Below are 26,963 nucleotides of genomic sequence, written 5' to 3' on the forward strand. Positions count from 1 at the left end.
AAAAAAATCAAGTGCATCACTAAAAAATAAACTGAGTCTGCAAGATCCCAAAGAGCTGCTCACTTAAGAGAGTTACAAGAATTCCATAATAGTTCTGTTAATGCAGAGAGATCACAAAGCAAAATGCTGAGGAATTCCTGTGAGACACAATACAGTGGGATTTTGGTCCTACACCACAGGCTGCTGTTAGGAAATGTTCCTTCTCCAGTATAAGAAGCGCCTTTTTTCTTATTTTAAAAGTGAATTTACCGTGATTGACTGGTACATTTTATTGGCACCTTCACCATTACAGACATGGCAAGTTTACAGGCACAGTCTGGAAGTACTGAAATTTAGGATTAAAAAAATACCAGAAACTTGACAAAAGTCATCTCAGCCAGAAATCCATTTGGATATACTACAGGATTCTGGGCCCTTCTTTTTACTACCTGACCCAGAGACACCCAGACTCCCCATCAGTTCCAATGGATGATGACTAATACCATCTTCCAACCTGGTGATTTAAAATTCACGTTATTTTTAAAATAAGTCACTTAAGAGAAGCCAATAGACTTAATCCCCCATTCCAAAATAGCCACAGACGTTCAGATTCCCAAGGGAACATCCACTGTGAGTGCAGACATGCTGCCAGGCACCAAAAAGTGAAGCAACCTCCCTGGGCAGTTTCAAATGGGCATCAGTCACTTGATTTTCCTGTCTCTGCACTGAACTACACTTAATCAGATTTCTCACCAACTGACATCAAAATCAGAATCAAATCAGCAAAGGAGCAGAAATGGCTATTTAGAGTGTCGGAGCTGCAGGACAGCTGGCATCTAGAAACACCCATGGCACAGCCCTCAGGGACCACACAGAACAAGCACACCCTTAAGGTTATCCTGGGCAGTTTTCAGGGGTCACACAGGTGCAGTTAAGTTACACAATTCCTCTGGTAATTCACACTGCACAGAACTGACAACAAGCACTTTTGGCTGTGGTGTGCTTTGGCAACCCCTGAATTTGGAGGGGAATTACAAGCAATTAACTGCACAGTTAAATCCTCTTTAGGAATTTAAGCAAAGTCCTCCTGAAATTCTCAGTTGGTGTGGAATGAGCAAGCTCCGCAGAGACACTGCTCTGGGCTCTGAGCAGCAGCCAAGTCACTGAGTGCAGATCAGCTGGAGCTTGTGAAGGGCCAAGCCCACCCATCTGGCCAGCACTGAGCTGGCCAAAGGGAAAGCACTCAGCATTTGGCTTCTGTACCCACAGACTGCCTGGAGTAACTGATCAAAATCCTGCAGGGAGGAAGCTAAAACTTCTGGATTTATTTTATTTTCCAATTATTTCTGCTGTTGGTGCAAGTCTACCTGGCATTAACTCCTTGGTGTTTGGAGGTCATGACTGCCAATGGATGAACCAGGAACCACTGGCTTGAAGGAAGAACCCCCCTGATCAAAAACAGGCAAGCAGGTCAAGAAGTGAGTGAGTAAGGCGGTAGGTATTAACTGGGAGTCTCCAGGGCCTTTAAAAAAAAATCAAATGCCTTCCATTATAAAAAACACATACATACCATTGGCTTCACTTTATCTACAGTAAATTCACAAAAACATTTAAAACAGCAATCTAGTTCACCCACTACAAAACTCAGAAGTGACACCTCGGGTTAAAAGCAAAGCTATAAATGTAGTTCCTTAAAAAAACGCAAACATATTTCTTTACATACAGACAAATGTTACATGATTGGCTGCTATAATGTGTATATTCTGTTATGTACAAAAAAAAGTACAGGATTAGCAGACTGAGCACAAGCAAAAACCCTTCAAGGACAATCTAACCAAACCACCAAAAACAAAAAGACTGGCTCTTAGTTTGTCGGTCACCATGATTATGTGTGCTGGCCCCTTTTAAAAAGTCAGTGATTTCTTCCCCCCTCCCCTATTTCTTCACTTGATTTTTTTTCTAGTTTACAGAAAGCCTTTTTGTGTAATAATCAGTGAATAGAAAAACTTCACCTGCAAATACAAGGTAGAAATGTTATTTCACAGCTATAGGCTGCAGCATTGATCTCTCCAGATCTCAAATGGAGAATGTACATGTTTGGCTCCCAGTTAATTCCAGATTCTGAGAAAACTGTCCCAAGACCCTGTAGCTACAGCCATGCCGTCATCAGTAACACCTAAACAGCTGACACGGTTGTCATGGCCAGCCAGGACACCTGGAAAAGAAGAAGCAATGGAAGTTTAGTGTCTGCAGGATATTAAGGACTTCAGTTGTTACTCTGCTCTCCCAAGCAAGTCTTAAATTTACTGAAAAAGATGCAATGCAAGATCTTAATCCTCCTTTTTGTTTTTACCCTGAAGAACCATATAGGCTGTAACAGCCTTATCAAGAAACCCAACAATAAGGTATGTAAAAATATGTACACACAATATTGCCTCCATTTTTCTCTCTGCCCTTATGACTTTCTCCTTCCTGTCCCAAAGATGTCCTCCTCCCTAATCAGGCTCTCTACCGGTTTTCCCCCCTTTTCTGCCATGGTGTCCACAATTTCAGCCATCAAGCGCTTCCAAAATCGAATGTGATGTCTCCTGACAAAGCCCTGGATACATTAACTGCCTTGAGTTTCCTAAGTTTTGCAATCCCTAGGGATTGCAAATCCCCCATATATTGTGACAAAGACAAGAGCAGCATCATCCTGCCTCCTTCCTGCTTTGGTTCTGCTTTCCCTCTACCCCTTCTTGCCCTTGTCTGCTCTCCCAAGGTTCCCCATCCCGGTCTCACAGAACTAAGGAAAAGGATCTATTTTCAGTCTGAACAGCAGAACTGATGTTCAGAACAGAACCAGGCCCCAGCATTTAAGTTACTGTATGAAATGAGAAAGAAATAGCTGTGCTATAAACATGCTGTGTCCTGACCAGTAACTAAGTCAAGGACCAGAAGTTTCCACTTCCCCTCTTTCCCAACAGCAGGGTTTGCAAAGCAAAAAGACTCCTGTAGCTACATGTGAATTACTGCCACTCAAGGGTGCAAAAGTCAATGCAAACGTGTAATTTTGCACTACTTAATTCCATAAATTTCAGTGAAGTACTTTTTCTGTAGATGCAGTTTTGGAGGGCATTCCTCAGCCTCAAGAACTGGCATCTCCCAGCACACAGATCTGTAAAGCCCTAGAACAGGCCTGTTCTCCTGACTCATTTACTGCTCACGCCACGGAGATGAACTGGAAGCAGTGTAACTTCTGGAAGATACAACGAAATGCAATAAAAGGATGCCATTCCAAGAGTGTTCAAAGGAATCAAGCAGATTCCACACCATCAGCACCAGCACTGGCAATGCCCCGGCTCTGCATTCTGCAGATTTTGGCTATGCAGGCCCTGGAAGAGCTGCCAGCAGTCGGGTCCTCACCTGCCCTCTCCCCTTTGAGGGTGTCCCACACGTTGCAGTTGAAGTCGTCGTAACCCGCGAGCAGGAGGCGCCCGCTCTTGGAGAAGGCGACCGAGGTGATCCCACAGATGATGTTGTCGTGGGAATACATCATCAGCTCCTGGTCGGCGCGCAGGTCGAACAGCCGGCACGTGGCGTCGTCAGAGCCGGTGGCAAACGCGTGTCCGTTGGGGAAAAACTGCGAGGTGGAATGGAGAGACAAGGCTTTGACAGCAGAAAAACACACTGGTCATGGGTTAGTTTAACAACACCACAGGATTATTTTACCAGGGTGACCAAAGGCAGAATGTTTTATTTTGAAGAAATATCTGCATGTTAAAAAATGCATGTACACAGCTATGCAAGGGAGCACCTCTGGAACAGCACTGGGGATGCCTGAGTGACTGGAATTGTACCCAGTTCCTGCGTGTGCTGTAACAGGAGTCACAGGGGATGCCACTGACTCCTACAAAATGGAGCAAACCTCAGTTTTGCACATCCTGGCTGAAGTGGAACACAATGTTCCATCCTGAGCTGGCCAGCCAGGTTGGCTGAGCCAAGACAGAAGACTGCAAACAGGCAATCCAATTTCCTAAAAAAATCTACTCCAAATCCGAGTTATTCTCTCAACAGCGATATTGATTGAAATGGGAATAGAGAGAGCCCAGCACATCTCAGGGTCCAGGTCTAAGTATAGGAGCTGCATTTTTGTACTGGTCATGTGTTTGGTATTTTCTCAGCCTTAACAATTTTTCATATTTATCAAAAACAGATGCAGCTTCGACTTAGATTTCTTTCCCTGTTTTCCAGAGCTTGGACCTTGCAGATCAGAACATAGTGTTACTATGACAGAGAGGAAATATAATGCAGTTTCTAAATATTACCAAATTATTCCAGGGAATATCCAACATCAATACTGATTTTAACTTTGCCTTCCAGAATATTTCACTGGAAGCTCTTTTTGTTCAACAAAAATCTATAAGATGAGGATGGCTTAGCTGTGTTGCACCCTCTCAGTACATTGCATTTATCTACAATTTTCAGTTTTTAACACACTGCCATGCTTCAAAAAGTTTCCCTAGTCCATTCTTCTTAAAAAACAGTGATGTCTCAGTTACTGAATAAAAACACAGGTGAAACTATTCCTGGAACAGCGCAGTACATCACAGACAATGGCAATAATAATTCAGTTATAAAGTAGATTTTAAATTATTACACAACCTTCTCCATTACATACATTTTAACATTCTCTATCCTAACTAATTGATTTTAAATCAAGGTAGCTCAGTAGAGTCTAAGCTGAATTCATGCAAATGTAGCCTTTATCTTCCCCCTTTCTTCCCACATGGAAACAGGAGGATCACTTACACAAACTGCATTAATGTCTGACACGTGCCCTGTGAATGACTGCCTGCACATTCCATCACGGATATCCCAAAGCTTCGAGGAGGCATCGCAGGCACCCGAAACAAAAGTCCTCATGTCTGGACTTAGAGAGAGGCTCATCACATCTCCAGTGTGCCCAGTGAACGTGGTGGTCTGCTGGCCAGTTTCAATATCCCACAAAGCACTGTAGATAAAGTGACACCATTAACACAATGTCCCTCATTATCTCAGAGTTCGAGAGAAAAAAAGAAGAAAGAAGGGGTGAGGAAAGGCCAAGAGAGCTCAAAAACTCACCAAGTGGTGTCTCCTGAGCTAGTGACAATTTGGTTGTCATCTAGGAAGCGACAACAGGACAAGTATCCTAAAAACGAAACAGTTATATAAGGTTTTCATCCAAGAGCAACGACTGAAGGTTAAAATGCAAGAACAGCATCCAAGTTCTCCCACAGCCAGTCCATAAGCACCACAAGCATTGCCCTGCTCAAAGCAGGACTGTATCCCTTGGTGCAGTACCACACCCAGGTGAAGCAAGAGCACAGCCCTACCTGTGTGCCCCGGCAGCTCCCGGCTCACTCGGACATTGCCCTCCCTGGTTTTCAGGTTGTAGATGGAGCAGATGTTGTCCAAGCCTCCACAGGCCACGTAGTTGCCGGAGGGAGCATAGGCACAGGTCATCACCCAGGAGGACCTCAGGGGGATGGCGTGCATCTGCAGAGACACAGCTCGTCAGCAAGGCACGAACGCGGGCCGTGGGGCAGAGCACACAAACACCGCGGGCACAGGACAGCCCCAGAGCCAGCATTTGTTTGGGTTTACAGTGTCTTACATACAACTCATTTACACATCCTCGGGCTACAGATACCAGCAGTATCTGCAGGGTACAGACACAAAGCTTCAGTACATTACTTCATAGCAAAGCTATTGTAAACTTCAGCATTTGCAACATTTGTTCATTCTAGTTAGATTTCTCTGTCCAACTTTTTTACATCTTTGAACTATAGGTTGTAAGACAGGATGGCTGTCCCCATGGAGACTGGACAGTGTACAGAAGCACAGCTCCACTTCACACTACCTAAGCTTTCCCCCAACAGCTGTTTTTCTTCCTTCTCTTTTCTCCGCCCTCAAACCCAAAGCACTCTTGTAAATTCTAAGGTTGTGTATTTCTACAGCTCAAAACCAAGTTAGTTTCAGAAACAATACCACACAGGCAGAGAGCTACAGCTATTGCCCCAGCAAAGTCAGTGACAATGTTACATATTACTATGTAATTAACTATTGCTTCAGACACAACAGACCTACAACATATCACTAGTGCTCAGCTAGCCATGAAAGGAACAAAAAGAGATTATGAATGAGAAAGACTGCTTTTGATTTTTCACTTGCAACCATAGGAAAAAATAGACACAAGCCCACTCAAACACACAACTTATACATGAATTATTGATAAGGATTATAAATAACTACCTTATTTGTTGTATAACTATCCCAAATAATTAATTTTCCATCTTGAGAAGCACTGACTAGTAGCCTAAATATGAACACAAAATAAAATATGTTAATATAAAACAAACAAAAAAATCTCAAAATAGACATACATCATGCATGAGTATCAAGTGAGTCAGAAGTTTCATAATTTTTTACCCTCTGCTTTTTCATTTTTATTGGAGGGGTGCATTTGTTGGAAAAAGTCTGCAAAGATCTAGATCTCCATATTACCTGACAGGAATCACATGGAGACTCATGACTAGAAATGAATACAAGCAAACAACTTGCTGAAAACACATTTTATGAACTCTCTCCACAACTGCTTTCATTATTCATGTAACTACGCAGTTACACAAAAGCAAATAAGGATTTAGGTGAAAATAAATCTTGGGAACAGATTCTAGGAGAAGGCAAAATATCTATAGCAAGGACAAGCAAAATACCTCTTCTCTCAACCCCCCACCAGTGGTGGTCTGTGATCCCCTGCAAGGGCAGCAACACCACTCCACGAGGCTGCCAGGACCTGACATTAACCTCAAGGTGCCAATCTCATCTCCAGCCCTTGACTGGCAGGTTCCAGGCTCCCATGTACAAACCTGGAGTCAGATCCCCAGTGCATGGCATAGATTTTGGCTAAGTGACCTCTGAGCGTGCGCCGGGTTCGCATTTGGATTCGACCCACCGAGTCCAGACTTGTTGTGATCTAAAAATAAATAAAACAAACCCCTGAGATACTGGGAACTATTTTTAATGTACAAGATAACAAAAATACATTTGAACTTTGATAGAACATTATCTATCTTGGCACACAACAAAAACCATAAAAAAATAGGATACTGGTGTACACCCAGCAACACCGACACAAACAGATTTTATAGACAGACACAACACACTTCCACAGTGGCTACAATGAACTTCAGGAAGCTCTTTTAAAATACTTCTACATTATACTAAGACTATTTCAGATTATTAAATCTGAAAGTTTGCAATTTAAACCAATGAAAGAAAATGCTCCAGTATTTACTGCACTGTTACTTTTTAAAGCATGGCAGAACTTTACATGCAAAATAATTCTGTTTCAAAAACACTGCTAAAAATGTTTATTTAAGTCTTTCTAAATATGTTTAACACAATAAACATACTCCACTTGAAAGGTAAACTGGAAGCAGGATCTATTAAGATGGTGGGGGGGGGTTGACTAGTTGGGGTTTTTTGCTGTTTTGTTTATTTGGGTTTTTTTGGTGGGGCTTTGTTTGGTTTTAAATAACTGTATAAATACACATCCATTTCCAAAGGTTTCTTTCACTTTATTCTTTCAGTTACTGAACAGGAACATGCTACAGTCACGAATGGATATTTTTACTTTTTTCTCTCTCAAGTAACAGCCTACACAAAGAACAGGAACATACCTGAGCGAGAGTTGTGTCACTACATGCTTTCCTGGCATCCTGAAACAAAACAATGAAACAAGTTGAATTGGAAAGGCAACACTGAGCATCAGCTGAGAAGGACTAAAGGAAAAGTAACTCTTGAGCGAAATTTCAACACACTCAAAGCCACACACCAACACCAACTGACATGCCAATATCCCTTTTGTCACCCTAATTTGTTTTATTGTTCAAGGAATCTAAAAAGCAATGGCACACAAGGGGTAGTGGAGGAAGAGGGACTTAGGAAGGGCCATGCCCCAGCAGCCTTTGAATCTCCCTTTCTACAGACTATGGGATTCAAAGGCATTTGGAGCTGAAGTCCCAATGCCTACCCTTTTCCCTGTATTCCTTCCCTGGGGTGGATGTGCTTGCTCAGGGTGTGCTGAGCACAAGGGAAGAACTGATCCACCTGAAAAAGCAACCACATATTACACAGGGTTAGCAAGCTCTGTGCCACACAAGGCTCTTGCACAAATTAACTTCCTTGCTGGTTGGGAGAGGCAGGGTGAAAATCAACAGGCAGGATCCAGGGAGCAGGACAGACAGCAGGATCACCAAAGCTTGAAGTGATGATGTACTTGATACAAATGGGAGGGAAAAAAATGGCCCAGTAACACCCTCACCCATTTCACGGAATGGGTGGTGCTCAGATCTCCACACTCCATGGTTTTCTCCTTATCTCAGACTCTGGACACAGGACTTGTTTCCTGCATATGATTCAACCTGACCTAGAAAACAGACTTGGCTTTCATTTGCATAATCAAGAGTTCCAGACTGAACCTCTGACACAGGTGAGCTTCACTGAGCCTCACCTGCAACACTCTGATTGTGCAAGACCTGGTTTTAGTCACAGCTGTGACTGCAGCGCTCTCCTGCAGCTCAGGCCCCATCTGCAGAAACAGCCCTCTGGTCAGCAACTCCTTCTGAGAAACATGGTTTAAACTGCCTTAAAATTAGACAGGAACCGTGCAGCACAAGTTAAACGTGGTTTAAACTTGCTTAAAATTAGACAGGAACTGAGCAGCGTAAGTTGAAGTTAAAACTACCAACAGCTGTACTGAAAGATCACGCACAGAACCCTCTCAAGTCCTGGCAATTTCTCCAACTTGTGCTACCACTGAAGCAGGCACTCAACAGTGATGGTGCCTCTTCAGCAGCACTTCGTGTTCAGTCTGTGTAGGAATGGCAAGGTCCCCTTTGAGAGCAGGAACAGACATATTTGCTCTCACATTTTGGAGCTGCCTCAACGCATTCAGGACAGGATCTTCAATTTTCTTCCAAGCTCTTGCTTGAGAGTTACTTGACATTACAACTTTAACATTTTTTAAGTGCATGTTTATTTTGCCCACCCTTTGTAGCTCTCCTCCCAAAAAGCAAGCCTGAGAGTGGATTAAGTCATCTCAACTTATTTTTATAATGTCTGAACTGTAGAAATATTTATAAAATGTTGACGTCTGGAATCAGGAGGGGTTTAAAATACCAGAGCAGCAAATCCCTTAGAACTCACGACTTATTTCATCCACAGGAAGAAGCACACTGGATTTTAAATGACTATTTGTTTGATTTTCCTGAAATACTTGAAGATGTTCAACACAAAATGAATTCTGAATGCAGTCTGAATGAAACAAAGCATTTTCCCTCTTTAAGAGCAAGCTCTTAGCAACTCCTATATTTGAGGCTGTCTAATATTTGCCATACAACTGGCAAAATTGCAGGAAAGGAGAGTTTCAACAGGCTATTAGGCTATTTTAATTCTTACATTGAAACTGTATTTCTACATATGCACCATCAAAACAGAATCATTATTGTCAGAACATAAAAAAGCTCCTCTATGTAACTGCAGATTTTTCTCAGTTCATGCTGCAGACAATGCAAAATTTTTGAGAAAAATCTAACTGCTTGATTAGTGTGCAGGCCCCAGACTTTCCTAGCACACACTTCAGATTGCAGTTTTTTTCCCCCTAACTACATGTGTTTTTTTTAATACAGTGTGGTTTTTGTCCAAAATGTTCGAATGACACTGTGCCAAGTAAGCAACACTTCTAAAAATCATTATCCTCAATTTCAGTTCTCACAGTGAGGACACACATGTCACATGGGAACTTCATCACAGACAGAACTAGGAATTAACTTTAACCATCAAGTCATCTGACAGATATCTGACAATTCATTGTTCAGTGTTCCAACTTCCTGCACTGAAAGTTCCTGCAGGCTGATGCTGTACATTGTCCGTGCACAGACCAGAGCTTCGGCTGCAGTAACTGCATGGGGAGACACAGGTACCCACATCACCTAGATACTGCAAAAATAAAATTAAGAGTCATGAAACACTTCTAAAATATTGCAGGCTGAAGTCCATTGGGGAATCAAAAGCTCTGCATTGCGGTTTCTACACCTTAGGAAGCCGTTAGGGACAATCTTATCTGGACCTCACGTCTAGGCACATCTAGGCACAAAGCTGATTTTTTGGGATTATATTGTTAGAGGAAACAATCAGACAAAACCCAAGAGTTGTCAACAACTAAGACAGCAAAATGCTAGCTATACATAAAACATCAAATGCTGTTAGTGACCTCATCTCTTTTTAGGACTGCATCAAAATAATTCCTGAAAATTACCAGCGCAGTAGATCTTCTCAACACTTAAAACTCCTGTTTTTCAGATCCTGGATCTATCTTCTCACCCATCCCAAACAAACAGAAAATGTACAATGATTTAATAAGCAAGGTAAGTAGTCATCTTTACAAATATGAAATTGAATTATTTGGTCAGAAGTTTCATGGACATTAAGTCATATGGGGCATTTTTAATTGCCTAACTATCTGAAGTTAGAATTAAGCACAAGGTATCCAAGCCTGCACTCAGATCCCAAGAAGCAATCACCAGTTGCCACTGCTGAGCCAGGGGACTCCAAAGGCAATATTACCATGGTTACTCAGCTACATCTGACAGATCCAGTTACAAGTTTGGGTGGTCGAGTAAAAAGGAAATGTTAGATCGACCTAAAGCCACAAAATGGAGTCATTAACAAAGGGCCAATCAGATTTTTATGCTCCAAAATTTAAAAAAGAAGCAAACATTCCTGCAGCACAGTGTAGCCCTCTAATGTGCCTGGTAGCTCTTTCTTCACACAATTTTGCATGAAACCAGACTCACTGATTACCAAGACTGAACAAAGACTTAATTGGCTCCCCTGGACATAACATAATGACAAAGTCTTTACACAGCATGCAGAGAAAGAACTGAAAGATTGTGTACCCCTTTTAGCACTGCAGTTCTGTAACAAAGCTTAACTTGGAAGAAAAAAAAAAAAAAAAGAAGTTTTTTAAGCTAAAAATGATTTGTATCCGCTACAGAGCTGGTGAAAGGGGCACCCAGTGCCACAGCACCGCCTGATCCCCACATTGTCTTTCCACAGTGTATTAAGTGAGAACAGGACACAGAGCACTCCTTGGATGGCACTGAATGAGCAGCATTTGCCCCCAGCACAAGTCCTGACACATGAAGAGTGTTCAGCACATGGCTGACACCACCAAGCAGCCTCACACCTCACAGGAGACACCACAGAACAACTGCTGCCAGCAGATGCCATGCTAAAAAAAGCTTGTGTGCATGCAACATATTCCAAGAAACCTGTACTGTTCACTGATAGGAATGTCTGCAAATAAGGCATTCCCATATAAATCAGATTTATGAATGCGTCATGCTTTGAAAATGTTGATGAAAAATAAACAGACTTTGAAGATCCTTATTATACTTTACTGAAAACTGCATCACTGAAACAAACGCATGTTGCAAAAGATTCCTGGAAAACTGACTTTGGGCATGACAGCTCATACTCGGCTTATCTTCACTGAGTAAATACAACAAAAAAATAGCATGTATGGGGGCATCAGCATTTAATAAAAATTAAGCCAAGAAACAGTGCTTGTTGAAAATGACATCCACCCTGGAAGGCACTGTCACACTCCCTGCTTTGACCTCAGTCTTCTCAGGGGTCACTTTTAGCCCAGGACCAAGCCTTTCTAAGACCCTTAAGCCCAACTTGACATGCCTAGGTTCTAGAAGTTTGCTGCTCCCTTCTGTTTTTAAAAACCCAGAACATAAAACTTGTAGAAACACATACAACCCTAGCACCAAAACTCAGCAAACTTCAACAGGAAATAAAACATTTTGTTCAACAAATATTACAAATTTACTTCATTATACCAATGGCTTTTCTGATTTTTAACCAAATATTCTGAAAATATTTCAAGTTCTGCACAAGTGAAACAGGAACAACTGATAGATCTTTACAGTTTATTCCCTTAAAGGAGGAACTTTATCATGGAAAACAAGCAATTCACAATTCTTACTCTGATTTGGTTTCGCAGCTGCTCTGCCTCCTGCCGCAACTGCTCCAGCTCACTCATCTTCTTCAGCCTCTATTTCTCACACTCCACTGGTGAAGAAAACCTGCCAATAAGAGGGAAGAAAGAGATACTGAAAGTTATTTTTCTTCTCTTTAAAAAACAGAACAAAAAACCTGAGAACCTGAGTATATATATGTTTTTATTCTTTTAGAAAGGCTTCCAAATAGACATTCCCTTTAGTATACCGTGCTAATGAATTTGGCAAAACCTAAGTGATTTCAATTCCTGAATTACCACGAAAAGCAGAATTAAGTAAAGTCTATTCTGAATATAAAAGCAACTGTCAACAGAACCACCCACTGTACTTTATAAACCTGTTTTGTAGCAGCTCCCTCCTGCTACCCTGCCCAGAAATCTCAGTCAGTCTGTGCCCCAGGATGGCAACACAGAGCAGAGGCTGTAGGTCCCCCCAGTATTTACAGGCACCTTGCACAGGACATCCGGGGGCAGACTTGGTTTTAACTAAAGATGAAATTTTTTAATCCTAGACTACATCAGATTTTCTCCATCTTTTTCTCATATTTTTCTCAGGCAAGGCACAATGATCCTGTCATTTCAAAAGCACCCACGAAGTGAGAAAGGACAGCAAAGACCAAACCATCCCTAAAAGCATCCTTGTGTTGATACAGCCCTCAGCTTCCTAAAGCAGTTGTCATCTGAACAAGGACTCAAAGCAAACTTAATAAAAAGATCAATTAACAGTAAGACTGCATGAAGGCACACCTTCAGGTTAGTCATTTTTTTTTCAAATCAGATTTTTGCATCTGATTTTTTCAGTGTGTTGAACAAAGTTTCCTCAGATCAATTTTCCATTTTTTTATCCCCAGCATAGCAGTGCAGCCAAACACCACTAGAGACCTCTTAAGCCTATTCACACACATGGAGATTTCAATATCCTTGCAATGAAAGCAACATCAGCAAGTAAATTGCTCACAAACAAGCCAGGCACTTATTTGTAATTTTTTCATGACAGAAAAAGCACACCAGAAAAGTGATGATTGTGGTCCCATGACATTATCTAAAAAGCCAAAACACTTCTAGCTTATAGCAGAAGACAGACTACTACTCACAAAATAAAAATTGAGGAAGGAAGGAAAACAAGCAGGAAGAACCTATTCAAAACGTTAGTCTATGCTTCCTATTTAGTCCACCGAAAAATGGCCAAAAAACAGAGGAAAAAAGGTCACAGTTTGTCTGGACAGTTGTAGACCTCTAGGGAAACCCTTTTCTTTGGTCTGGCTACTGGTTCTCTGCAGTTCAGTAGTGATGTGCTCTAAAAGACTGACTGGAAAGCTTTCTTCCATCTGTAAAATACGACACTCTAAAGGAGTGAGAAGCTTTGGTTCAAAGCAATTTGTAATACAATAATCATCTTTGGACTAACAATGTATACAAGTGTTTGAGAGCTACAAAGTTTATTGCTGCTCAAGAAGAAAACGATCTTCACTAATTATCCATCTACTTCCTTTCAATCTCAACCTCTGTGCTACCCACAGGTATCACTTCAAGTCCATTTCAGAAGCAGCTCACAAACATACACACGTAAGTTGGATCATCTCCAAATCAAAATACATCCCCACCAGTAAGAGGGATGGTGACTCAGCTCTTAACTAGTATTTCCAGCTATGTGTAAGCAAACTGGGAGGTTCACACCTTTCCCTTCCTTAAACCTGTGCTCTGTTCACTACAAAGATGTTGTAATTCACATGGGAATTCTCTAGGAGACTACTCCATTTCCTACTGTGTTCCTTTTTCTGAAGCCCAGATTATTTAACACTGCTTAATGCACAGCAGGCATAACATACAAGTCATCAACACTGGTGTCCAATTTTAAAAACTAAGCATTAAAAACATGACTTTAGCACACACATTAATCACATACCTTTATAGGCTATCAACTTTAATTACAACCTTAACACCTTTAATGGGGATATCTCCATGAAATACAGCCCCACTTTCAGTTCTGACAGTGTCAAATTAACCTTTTCAGTATGACTTTCCTTTTTCATTCCAGAACCTACTCAAAGGTAACACAGACAGAACAATGGTCTCAAAGGTCTAAAGCCAGCCAGCCATGCTGTCTGCCAATGTTCGGTAGTCTTGTGTGCTATTTTTAACAGGAGATAAAGATTCCTAGCAGAGAAGTTGATGTATCTCTAATTTTGTGAGAAGGGAAGTCAGCTTCTGCCCTGTGATGTGCCACACACTTCAGTGCTCTCTAGACAGTCACTTCAAATTCTCACAGAGAACTACTGATCATAAAGAAAGTGAAATTACTCACAACTGGAAGCATGCATGGCCAGTCACAAGCACCCAAAGTTAGGGCATTTTTCTGTTCATAGGTAAAGCTGTGAGCAGATTTGAGAATGAGCTGTAGCATTGCACTGGCATTCAAAGATCATCAATGACCATTCTGCACATAAAGTTAATCTTAATTAATGTCACTCCTATCAGCACTGTTCACCCACTAATGCCATTTCTGTACCAAGCTGCACCAGCAGCTACACAGCTGTTAAACTTCACAGCTTTAAATCGTGTTACACTTCTCCAAGTTCCTACATGGACAAACTCCAGAAGCCTTCTCACTCACCCACATGTATTTAGTTTAAAAATAATTCTGAAGTGAATAAAAGGACAATGATCCTTCATATTTTTGAAAGAAACATTTTTTAGTAGTGGAAAAGCCCTAGCAGCACCAGCATGTTCTAAATCTGCAAAGCCTTAAGCATCACTGCTCAGTAAAAATGTGTCAGAGGTCCAAGGTCAAGCTATACCTCAATGAGCAGAACTGCCTTCAAACCAGCACACGCTTCCACAAAATCCAGGGTCACTTTAGAACTGGATCACTATAGCTTTAAGCATTGAATTCCTTTCCAGTACACAGCATTTGAACAGCAAACTCTGAAATATTAAGCTGTGTATAAACACCAAGATACTACAGTAAACAAACTAAGTGCAGTTCAACTATTAAATTGAAGTGTATCCAACAGTGTTGCACTGCCTGGCAGCAGCTCCCAAGGCTGTGTGTTCAGATCATCATCCACCACTAAGTATCTAGCAGAACTGGGAGAAAGATGCTTCCACTTGGGATTTTTACTTTTTTTCCAAGCACTGTTTTCATGTGCCCACAGGAAGTTACAGAAATTGAGTGGGTAGGGAAGGAAGCTCTACAGATGCATTTCCAGATTCACACTAACTCCACAAGCAGCATCTCTGAACTCCTGTCAAACTCCTGTGGGAGCATCTTAGTGATGTCACCAGACTCACGGCAGCAACACAGGAAGATAAGCACATGCTTGGAAGCTTGGAACCCGTGGATGCATCTGTGTCTGTTTTAGTACTTCTGATGCTACAGCAGTATGGTTAAAGAGAAGTAGCTTTGTGCAAAGACCATTACCCAGGTTAGATTTACTTGCTGTAATACTGTTTCTAAGCCTATCAGTGAGGTGACCAGTGAAGCACAGAAGAACACAGAAATGAGATGCTTGGCAGCACTGGCAAAGCAGAGGCTGCATCCTACAAACCTGTCCTCAGTGCAGAGAAGACACCACCACAACCTTGAAGTGTGCTACCATGGATCAGGTAAACAACTCTGGTTTTATCAGATTAAATGCCAGGACTGCTTTGGCAGGGCTTACAAGGATTGCCAAGAACAGAGGTGCTCTCTGTTCTTGCAGATTTTTCCTCATACAAATTACTGAAAACCTCAGTGGATTCAACACCAACCCATACTAGGTTACAAAGGACACACAATGCCTGCTCACTTTCCCCTCCAAGATCAAAACACTACAGCCAGGAAGGAGCGCAGCTTCACAGCCCAGGAAAATCTTTCTTCCAAACATGAATTTCCTCAGGAGCCCAGCTGCACCATGCTCAGCAATAAACACAGCAAATCCATCAGCTCTTGCACCTGTATGGGCAGAAAGAGGGTGTGAGGATTCCTCCTGCATCTCAGGAGACTGGGGTAACATGATGCCTACTTCCCTGACTTAGATGTATTTTTAATAATGTTGAATCAGAAAAAAATATTTTTGAGTTCACTCAGATGCAGAATACTTGTGGTATCTGCTTTTCAGCATTCAGAGGTGGCACCTTTGATGAAAGAGGTCAGATGCTTCTCTTCAAACGCAACTCATGATGTGCACCATGCACTATGAACAATTTCACCTGCTGAGGCCTCGAGGGGAAGAGCAACAGGACAAAGAAGAACTTTTCAGTACCTTTGGTAGCCGAGGGTGTGCCACTGCAAGACACCCAAAGCAGAAGGAAATGGGGTCAAAGATACAAGATGCTTCCATCAGCAGCAACAGCACAGGGAGCTCACTGTGCGTGTTGACTTTGTGCAGCCAGGGAGGCACATCCTTGCCCTCCGTCATTTGTAGGCTGAACTGCACTTCACTGCAATTTCTCCTCAGTGGACTTGTACAAGTGAATTTACTGATACCAAAATAAAGTGCCTCCCAAGGCAAAATAATTAACTAAGTCAGATTCCACACTATATCTAGTGCCAAGAAAGCCACGGGCAGGCTTGAGTGCTCCACAGATAAATCACTCCTTACACTATTCCTGATTCAGTAGCAACATCATTTGCTAAGGGTTTAATTCTTCATTATACAGGCAGGCAGTGATAAATTATCCCAGGGTCTTGCCTCCAAAGTACTCTCTCTGAAACCTGTGGACTCAAAACTTTGTGGCTGGAAAAACACCCTTTTCTCTGCAAGAGTTACTAGAGATGTGTAAATATGCCCCTCCCCACAACAAAGCATTGCTATTTTTCGTGGCAAATATATAGAGATTAAAGGGACCGCAGAAAGAACAGTCTGCTTGACTGGATTCTTAAGAGCTATCACCCAGAGAATTATTTAGGTAAAAATTTCATTTTGTGTCAAAAAATCAGTCCTTTAGAACAGAAATAAGTGCTTACCAACACTTGCCAACTTCAAGTTTTCAATTCCTATGCAGCAAGATCTCAAAGTGATCAACAGACAGCTGGAGAAAGGAGGTTCCATGGCTTTCATATGATCATCCCTACTAGTGATCACACAGGCAGCTAAATGTAAGGAATGCTAACCATAGCACTTTACTAAATATAGGGGAAAGACACCAAGAAATACTCCAACTCTCTCAAGGGAGATACACTGGTAACTCACAGACACTCAGGCTGTGGACAATGGGTTCTGGCTCTGAAGCTGAGCCCTGCCAGCACACACAGACCAACACTTTACACATACAGGATGTGCCAGAGAAGATTTTGATAAAACATTTCTTCATTTAGGGACACTAAACAAGACTTTGGCAGCTTTGCCCAGCCATTTATGTCTCCCCAAAGCGATGAATAGAGAAGAATAGAGAGAGGTTTTATTTCTTACAGCCTGAAGAGAATGGATTCAACATAGTCAAAATCTACAAACTTGGACATGGTGGTCAAAGCCTTACGTCAAGTGAAATCTCTGCCTGCACAACAGTCATTTAAAGTGCATTAATGCTGTGCTGCAGTTACCTACCTTCATATATAAAAGGTATTTCAGCTGGAATTTTACATAATGTATTTCCTATGGTAGAGCTGTTTGAGAACCACACATACACTCAGCTCTCCACTGAGGAAAATTAAACATTTAATGGCTTTTTTTACTATACCTTGGCCCTATGCTGCCTCTCCTTTGTTTCTCAGAGACCTTTCCAGCTATCCATTCTCCCAAGCCTTCTTTGTTCTGACCTGTAGCAGTACAGCATCAATAAACAAAGACAACAAAGCAAGGAGCTTTTATCGTGGTCAACTAATACTTGAATCCCAGGAGAATAATGCTGGTTTAAGTTGAAATAACAGTATCTAAGGGCTGTAATTGCCCCATTATGTACCTTGGTCTTTCTCTCTCCTCTCAAACCTCTTCAGTCCATCTCCAGCCCTTCTTTATCTCTAATGTATACTTTTGAGGAGTGCACTAACTGCAGAACATCTACCACACATCAGTTAAGTAAGAGAATAATGGTTATTCCCTCAAAAAATGGTTACCACTTAGAAAATAAGACTGGAAATCCTAACTGAATCTTTTCCTTAAGATTTTAAAATGTTCATTTTGTCAGAAGTAATTAATTGCCACTCTGATTTCCGATCCCCAGGCAGATGTAAAGGAGAGTTCTCCCATGCTCAGGGCTTCTGGTCTCCCCAAGAAGAAAACAGGAAGCAGCCTGGGTGTGACCCCACTCGCTGAGGTCAGTGCTATTGTTGCACTTCTGCACATTTTGGAAGTGTTTTAAAGCGATATGTCTCCATTATAGCTTTGGTACAAAAACAGGAAATAATCAACCAACGCCTCTCAAGAGGAAGGGTATGAGCAGAACTTACTTGAACACCCATTCCTCTAAGAGATACCATCCCCAGTTTTAAGGGACCGATGAACGTGTGTGCTCAAAACTGCATGGACAGCTGGAAAGGAGACATCACAAGAAAGGCTGAAGCAAACCTCCAATGAGTGGGATTCAAGACTTGCCTCTAGGTGTGCCCACATGCCCCGAGCAGTTACATCAGGGACACAACCCCACCCACCAACAGGGTGGCACAAGCAGTTTCAAGGCAACAATACTGCTCCTTCCTCCCTTCGCCAAAACACCTCAGACCTACTCATCATGAAGAACAGAAATATGTGCCATTTTACACACACATACACACTCAGCCGGGGATTTTTAATAGGACTTTGAAATAAAGCCTGCCACATCAAAACACTTCTATTTACCACAGTAACTACTTGGAGTTATGAAGAGAATATAAACCTCTGTGTTCACCTTCAGACTTGAGCACTGTAAACATCACCCTTGAGTGTTCTTCAGCCACAGAGGGGAGCAGAGGAAGCAGCAGCTCGAGCATGTCCTGCGGTGCTGCCGCATCTCAAAGCCATCACTCGGCTCACAGAGAATGAACCCACACAGGCCAGGCTGGAACTGGGTCATCTTCAAGGTCCCCTTCCAGCCCAAACCACTCTGTGATCCCACAGGGACCAGCCCCAACACATCAGGGCACAGCCCACGTTGGGTTTGGTGACTGGTTTCATTGCGGTTTCCATGGAGGACAAACAGACCAACAAACACTGACCTTGTTGACAGCAGTAACACAACAGACAAAGGAAATCGGTTTACAAATTAAAGTGAAGTGATTCTTAAGTTTACTAGTAAAAAAACAAATCACTGACTTTAGACTGCTACCCTTCATTTGGCTGACAGCTCATGAGACTGGTGTCTTAAGCTCGGAGATAAGAGAGTTTATTTCTAAGACCCAGCTAAAGTCTAGCCAAGTACATTCATAAAACACATACAGAAAGGCCTTACTCTTCTTAGCCCACACACACTAGATTCTAGAAAAAAAGCCTCAAGAAATTCAGTGTTAAGCATAAGGCTGAGAAAAGCACAGGAAGGAAGGAATTTTTTAAAGTCATAAATATTTCACAGTCCAACAGTGATTTTTCCAAAATTAACATTCTTGCATCTTATATTCATTATGTTCATTTCCAGGTCAAAATGTTTTGGTACATAAGCACAGATTTATTTTTATCACATACCCTGCAAACAGAACCTAATGTAAAATTCAAATTACCTTGTCTTTAGTGACTATAATAATGATTCCCCAGTAAAAACTTGGTTCACCAACCCCGGGACACTCCATCACTGAACAAATTATTATTGGTTTTGCAATTCAAAACATGTAAGAAATGGCAAGAAAGATCTTAATGAAGCAGAAAGATATAACCCTAAGTAAGAAGACAGAAATGGTTCCAGTCCAATTTCTTCCTTGGGGACAGACAGGTGGACACACATATGGAATAAGCTGAGGGCTTTTGTCTCTTCAAATACCCAGCCCTACCCAGAAGCTATTCTAACATTTTACTAGGAAAAGTGTACTGCAGAATGACAATTCAAAGTAATTTTGAAAGACCCTCATTTACATTTAAATCCATCTCTAAGCAAGTTTGACTTTGGTTTTTTTTTAAGGGGCTAATGCATTGGTATTTACTGAAGTGGCATCATGTAAGGCCAAGCAGCGCTATGCATATAAAATCTGGTCTGGCACCTACAGGCACAAAAGATTACTGAAGCAGCCTCCTGTTATCTGAGAGCAAGCAGACTGCACAGTGTGCATAAAAAGCACCAAGTGCACAGAAAATTTCAGGTTTAAAGTCAGCGGAGAAGATACACATTAAGAGAAACTATAGTGTCTACAGGAAAAGTACCTACATTCAGCTCAGATGACTGTTCACTCAACTGCACTAATTCCTGGCTGACAGTTTCTGAAAGTGGAGCATTCTCACAGTGTTGAGGAGCAGAAAGCCCAGCAGTACCAGTTACACACACACACACTGCATCCTTTCAAATGCACCATCAGCTCGGGAGAAGCCATGCATTCGATGTATACATGGTCCCCAGCACCCTGCCCTCCTCCCCATCCAGCACCACACGCACTCCCTTGGTACCGGAGTCACAGCGAGGCATTATGTCCTGCACATCCCCACACAGCTGAGCACAGCTTACAGCTGCACCCTTTCACAAGAAAACAAGGCAATATAAACATTTGTGCTTTTTTTAATACCAATTATCCAAAGGTCAGATAAAACTACTGCCCTCAGGTCTAATTTTAATTTTGTTTTTGGTTCACAATGCATTTCTGGTCAATTACTTGTGATTTGAAGCCACAAAAATTAAGTTCTCTTCCAGACTAGAGTTCAGACTACTTTAGTAGGCTTTTCTAAAAAAAAAAATCGGGGTTTTTTCTGAGATTCACATTTATGAGATGCATATACTTTAAAAAAATCTATTCAAAACCTCACACTACAGAACGATCAGCAATCCCATGCTGGACAGTAAAAACCCTATGTACTGTTTTTCATCCCTACTAATGCAAGTATGGGATTAAGAGTACATGGCCTATGTAGCTACTTCTGGTACCACTTGTGATGAGGCTGATATATCCAATCTATACTCCTTGGAATTGCTTCTGATGTTTCTCAAGCAGTAATGCCTGTTTTCAGACAGTCGCTTATTAAAGAGGACACTACATCCAATATCTAAGAAAGAAGTTATGTTAAGGAAATCAGTAGCACTGTGTAACTGTCTCCACAGTTGGAGGGTTCTCAAAATAAAGGCTTTGTACAAGTAATTTTTAACTGGCCAAAAGTCAGAAATTACCTATCTGCCTGGAAAGAAAATAGCCCTAGATAAAGTTTCCAACAGAAGAGGATAAAAGAGAAACAAACTGCTGCTGCAAAGAAGTACAATATTCCCACCTGTAGCCGTCTTCCACCAAGTATAATTTTTTTATATGAAAACTTTTTTAGCAACACATGATGCTCTCTAGGTTATAAATAGCAGAATTCCCCTGTGGAGACAAAGCCTGAGGTTATAGACAGGAATAATCAGTAATGGCCAGGAGAGAGCCCATGGCTGCACAACCTGCTTTGCTCAAGGGTCTTCCAATCCACTGGAACTTCTGTTCCTGTAAATGCTCCCTACATGTCTCAGTCACAGTGAGCCAAGACAGCAGCTCAGCTAAATCCCTGTCTGTTCTAGCCCTCACCACAGAGAGGACACTGCTCTTGGAAATCTTTTGGGTTTAATGTTTGAGATATGCATTCCACCATTTGAGTTCTCCTCAGCAGTGGTGACTGACAGATTTGTAAAAATGGCTAAAGATTCTTCAGCTCCTGCTTCCAGAAGCTGCAAGCAAAGCACGGGGATGCCTGACTCAATGAGAAGGCAAACACAGCCCCAGCTCTGAAACTGCAGCAATTTAACTGTTTGCTAAGGTTGTTGGCCTTTCAGCTCTCATCCTGTCACAGTTACCAAAGCCCTACGATTCAGGGTCATGAGGTTTCTGTAGAGATTGAGAACAGAGAATTCCTCAAGCTTGTGAAGCAGCACCACCAGGAAAAGTCAACTTTCTTCACCCCTTTTCAAAGTGCATGTTTAGCTTTTGATGCCCATCTATCTGCATTTGTAAGAAAGTAACAGATGAGCAGGACAAAAAAAAGCCTTAATGACTTCCCATCTCCAGCTACCTGACCTTCCAAATTAGCTGCTTTTTCCTAAAGTGTGGGCAACTGCAGTGAAGCGCTCACATCATTAAATACTCATTTACAGGACATTTACTTTGGACTAGTCTCTTATTTTTATTCTTCTGTATAAAAATAAATAAATAATCCAGCTCCCTCTTCTGGGATGCTTCCCAGACAAAAGAGGAGTTTCCCCTTTTCTGGTGCACATCTGAGAAATTAAAGTTGTGTTTGTAGCACCAAAACCATAGTTTTACTTCTGGGCCACCTCATTCTCCATACTTCCAATTAGTTTTGTACTTAGACACCTTGTATTAAAACTACTTGAAAAAGCAATGAAGAAGTTTCTTGTCCAACAAGTGTCAGTCAGCGAGACTGAAAACAGGCATTCACTGTCCTACAAAAAGCTGTAACACTTCCCTGTGGACCACTACTCTTCTCCCCTGAGATGTCAGGAGCACCCAACCCCCCTGCTATGTCCTTCCTACCCTACCATTCAATGGAAGGAAAATGGTACTAACGTCATGATTAATTTCTTGAAATTCTAGGGCATCTGGACTTAATGCTGTCATGGAAACTTTGCTGTGCTACTTTTTTAACTCTGCCTAATGTTGAGATTACAACAGAACTTGATCAGATCTTCCCATCAGCACCACGCACAAGCAAAGGAAAGGGCTCCAGTCTGCCTTCTCAATAGCAACAAACGATAAAACCATGGTCCTAAACCTAACTCAAATTTTTCTGGGGAAGGGGGAGAAAGCTTTTCTAGAATTTAACTAGCTACGCCCTAGTGTACTCCAATTTACTTATTTTTAGTACCGTAACATTACATTGCACTGTCAAAATCTTAAAGTCAAATCATCAAAACTGATCAAAATCACTAGGTACACACTAAATTTAGTGTGTGAAATCAGATTTTGACAAGCATAACATCTATACATGGAATCTGAATACTTCTTTCAGCTCAGTAACAACTAAGCTCAACTCAAATCAAGAATCTGAAAGAAGAAAAATGTCTTCCTTTTCCAAACTAGGAATAAAACTGGTTTACATGAACGATCACCTAAAGCAATCAATTATGACACAAGGGGTAGCCAGAAAAATACTGAGATAAAATATTTATTTTAAAGAGAGCAATTTTAAATATCACATTTCAACAACAGCTTGTAAATGACCATCTTTAATTTTAATGCAAGATTTCAAATGCACACAAATACCACACTAATTGCATTTCAATATATAAACAAACTTACACAAGTGCAATTTATGTTAGAAACAGTTACTACACTAAAAGATAGATATATATATATATATATATATATATATATATATATATATATATATATATATATATATATAGGGCAGGAAAAACATATACAAAAAATAATCCAACAAGATTAAATCATCAAGTTATTCTGAAACTGCCTGGATGCTCTGTGCTAGACTAGATGCTGACCACCTGAATTAATACCTGCATGATGAAAACAAACCAGGCAGGTCCAAGAGTTCCCACTGCTGATTGCAATGAGGTGACTTGTTCTTGTAAAGCTGCCAAGCCAGTCACTGAGAGCAGCTCCAAGAGTTTCAATCTCATTTAAGAAGCACATTCAATCCTGGGACTGATTTGATGATTTCATTTTGTCCCCCTCCCCACCCCATTTGAAAATTAAAACCTTATAAAATAATTTTAATCTTAACATTACTCAGCTTTTTTAATGTTGCAAAACACCGGGATTCACAATGACTCAAACATTTGGCTTACACTGAAAATCCATATGATTAATATTTGTCTGAGATCTAACGTAAGGAGGAGGAAAATAGTTCATGCAAATTGTCAAGCCTGTTTTGCCAAAAACAGCTAACTTTATGTAATAGGTGGGACTTGAGAGTGCCTTCTGCTCTACAATACAATCAGGCACTTTCATCTTCCCCTTCTTTCCAGTTTAAGCCCTTTGAGAAGGCAAGAGATTGCAAGAGTTACAGTAAGTGAATCAAAATTTGGCTTAGTGCATGTCAGCATTTCACAAACTTTTGGGAGCTGAGACATCTTAAAGGAAATGAAACTGTCTTCAATGAACTGCATGCATTACTATTTGCCAGCCAGTGTCCCTCTATACTTGCATTAATTCTGGTTTTTATAAACCCTCAGCCCAGCTCTCACTGCGGCACTGCTCCACAGTAACTACAGCGACTCACAATGATCAGCACATCGAGTATCACTGGTGGCATCCAAGCTGACATTCACTCAAAGCATTCACAAGTTCCCCTCTTGCTCTTCTGTTTCAGACTCTCTGCAAAGACAATTCTGTTGTTCAAACACTGCTAAAGACATGACCCCAAGCCTGAACAGTGCCATCCTTTTAATTAAAGCTGCAGCTTTGTCCAGCCCTGCCTCCTGTTATCCAGAAAGCTCCATGAAGCCTTCTGCACTGGTGTCAGGTACCAAACCACAGCCTCAAGAGAACAGCACACATTCTGTGTTTTTCAGGAGCATTTGCTTTAGTTCTGTTTCAGATCTTTCATGTAAATTCTATTACAAAACTCTGGGTTGCAAAACACAGAAGTTTCATACAAGAACGAAACAATAACAACTAAATTTAATTACACACTTCAGAAGATGAACTGAGTGACAGGTCTGCATCCAATTAGAGAGGAGAAAAATTTTGGTGGAACTTAAAAAATATTTTCTTGATTAGCAACACTATGCATACTTTCTAAACAGCCGGTTCCAGGCACTTGGGAGCTGCATTAATCTGAGCATTGATATTTCCAGACAGTATTAAGTACAAAACACAATCACTGCATTATCACTGTCCCGAAGTATTTACATTCCAGGACCATGCACTGCACGTCAAGCACAGAGATTCTGAATTTCTAACTACTTTGATAAGACATTTCAAAGTGACTTCTGAGACATAAAAATACATAAATTACTGCCTTCGGTAACAAAACAGTCATAAATTAAAGACTGGCAGAAAAGAGAGATCACTTCTCTATATACTGTGGGGATTTATTTATTTATAGCTCTTATTCACCTTCAGAATCCTGTATTTATAAATTTTGTGCCTTTTTTTTAAAGTTCCATAGTGGTCCAGGAGAGAAATACTCAGTTCTGTATTCAAAAATATTTTTTCCAAGATTTTCTAGTGAGGTTTTTAAATCCCACATTTTTCTTTAGAAAGTGGAAAATTAGAATAGCTGGACAAAGTAAACACTAGATGTATTAATTCTCAAGTAAGCAACATGATACAGTTGAAACTTTATTATCCAACATAACACATTACATTTGTAGCCAGAAATTTTTTTACTTAAGATTTAAATGACCTGAGCAATTAATCAAGACCAACTTTCCAAGCACTCAGGAAAGGGCTGAAGTACAGATAGAGCAGCAGCTATTTGCTGTAACACTTTAACAATACAGAAGAGAGAAAAAGACACCTCTGTAACCTGAAACTCAATTTTTTTTATGATTAAGAGACGAAAGGTGTTAGTATATACTATTATAACCTTAGTTCTCAGCCTATTAAATCTGTATAACCCATCTACCTTATTCACTGTAAGAACTGCTCATTTTAGAGAAATAATAATTCAAACTATAGTTTGCCATAGTAGACACACAGCAAGACATATCCATATATTTACAATCTCCCTCATTTCCCTAGCCCCCTTCTTCCCAGATAACATCAGTCTGTTCTTTGGAAGCACAAATTAACTTCACCACAGCTATCGTGCTTGAGAATCACAAACAAACACTGCAAAAAACCACTGAAAATTCCCATCCCATTAAGAGACTTCCAGGACAGTGTGCGCTTGTCATGTGGTTTGTTTCATCTTAATTTGTTGATACAGTTATTATTCCTGTTAGCATGGCTTCAGACTTCCCCCAGCTCTAACCAGCGATTACATCTCCTATAGCTGACACTTCATTGTCAGGTTAGTTAGACCATCTTTTACATCACTTCCCATATTTCTAACAGAAATCAGGAAGCAGCTTCAGGTTTTCCTCTGAACACTCCCATGACTTTGCAGACTCATGTCCCCGCTATTCCCACAGGAACCGTTTTCATCTCTCCCAGCGCTTTCACAGCGGGTTTTAGAGGCTGGTACCTGCCTCCTCTCTCTGCACCATTTTCTCATTCTTTCCCCTTCCCTTCCCAGTACTCTCCACCCAGCAGAGAGCAACTATTCCTTTGTTTCTTCAGAAACTGATTACACCTAATTAAATTAAGGACCTTTTTCCTCAGCTCATACTTAGCCTTTAGACTTACCCTGCTTCTATTTCAGAACTGAAAACCATCCTGGAAAATCATGTACTTTCCAAGCTACAATAACCAGTCTAATAAAAGACAACATTCTCAACTGTGTAATTAACAGGAGGGAACAGATCAGAGGCTTATTTTGAATTAGTTCAGATAATATTACAGCATAAACTAAACTTGTCTACCACATCTATAGCTGTTAGCAATTTGGATTGTTTTTCACAATTTCCAACAGAAATCAAATTAAAAATTAGAGGACGTGATAACCTCAGCAACAAGTGCAAAAATAAAAAAGCAGACTCAAAAAAATAAAATAAATCTGGATGGGAAAACCAGCAATACCTACAAAATATGACACGAAAAGCACCTAATGACTTTGCACTTTTCCTAAAGACGGGGAGCACCTTCCGATTCACCTTTGCCACAAGAGTCACGCAAGGCATGCAAGTCACAGCCCCTCGCCACAAAGCCGACATATGGAATGCTGAAACCCAAACGAGAGTTGGGCTGCTCTAGCCAGGTACAGAACCGAGAGCCGGAGCTTCCGCAGCC

At 41.1% G+C, this 26,963-nt stretch overlaps 1 protein-coding gene across 2 annotated transcripts in view; it reads right to left on the bottom strand.

Moving 5' to 3' along the window:
- Window positions 1-395: 395 nt before the first annotated feature.
- GNB4 (G protein subunit beta 4) overlaps window positions 396-26,963 on the bottom strand; it is a 56,477-nt gene continuing 29,909 nt past the window's right edge. The window contains exons 2-10 of one of the 2 annotated variants that reach the window (XM_008644489.2): window positions 12,059-12,158; window positions 7,683-7,721; window positions 6,870-6,976; window positions 6,253-6,316; window positions 5,334-5,496; window positions 5,083-5,149; window positions 4,771-4,972; window positions 3,385-3,601; window positions 396-2,194 (exon numbers count right to left, since the gene is read on the bottom strand). In XM_008644489.2, coding sequence (XP_008642711.1) covers window positions 2,088-2,194; window positions 3,385-3,601; window positions 4,771-4,972; window positions 5,083-5,149; window positions 5,334-5,496; window positions 6,253-6,316; window positions 6,870-6,976; window positions 7,683-7,721; window positions 12,059-12,115 — 1,023 coding nt within the window. In that variant the 5' untranslated portion in view covers window positions 12,116-12,158 and the 3' untranslated portion in view covers window positions 396-2,087. Of the gene's footprint in view, window positions 2,195-3,384; window positions 3,602-4,770; window positions 4,973-5,082; window positions 5,150-5,333; window positions 5,497-6,252; window positions 6,317-6,869; window positions 6,977-7,682; window positions 7,722-8,035; window positions 11,996-12,058; window positions 12,159-26,963 lie in introns of those variants that run through there. The other variant, XM_017726921.1, reaches the window with a different exon arrangement.

This window comes from Corvus brachyrhynchos, unplaced genomic scaffold (assembly GCF_000691975.1).
Source record: "Corvus brachyrhynchos isolate BGI_N302 unplaced genomic scaffold, ASM69197v1 scaffold162, whole genome shotgun sequence".
NCBI lineage: Eukaryota > Metazoa > Chordata > Aves > Passeriformes > Corvidae > Corvus > Corvus brachyrhynchos.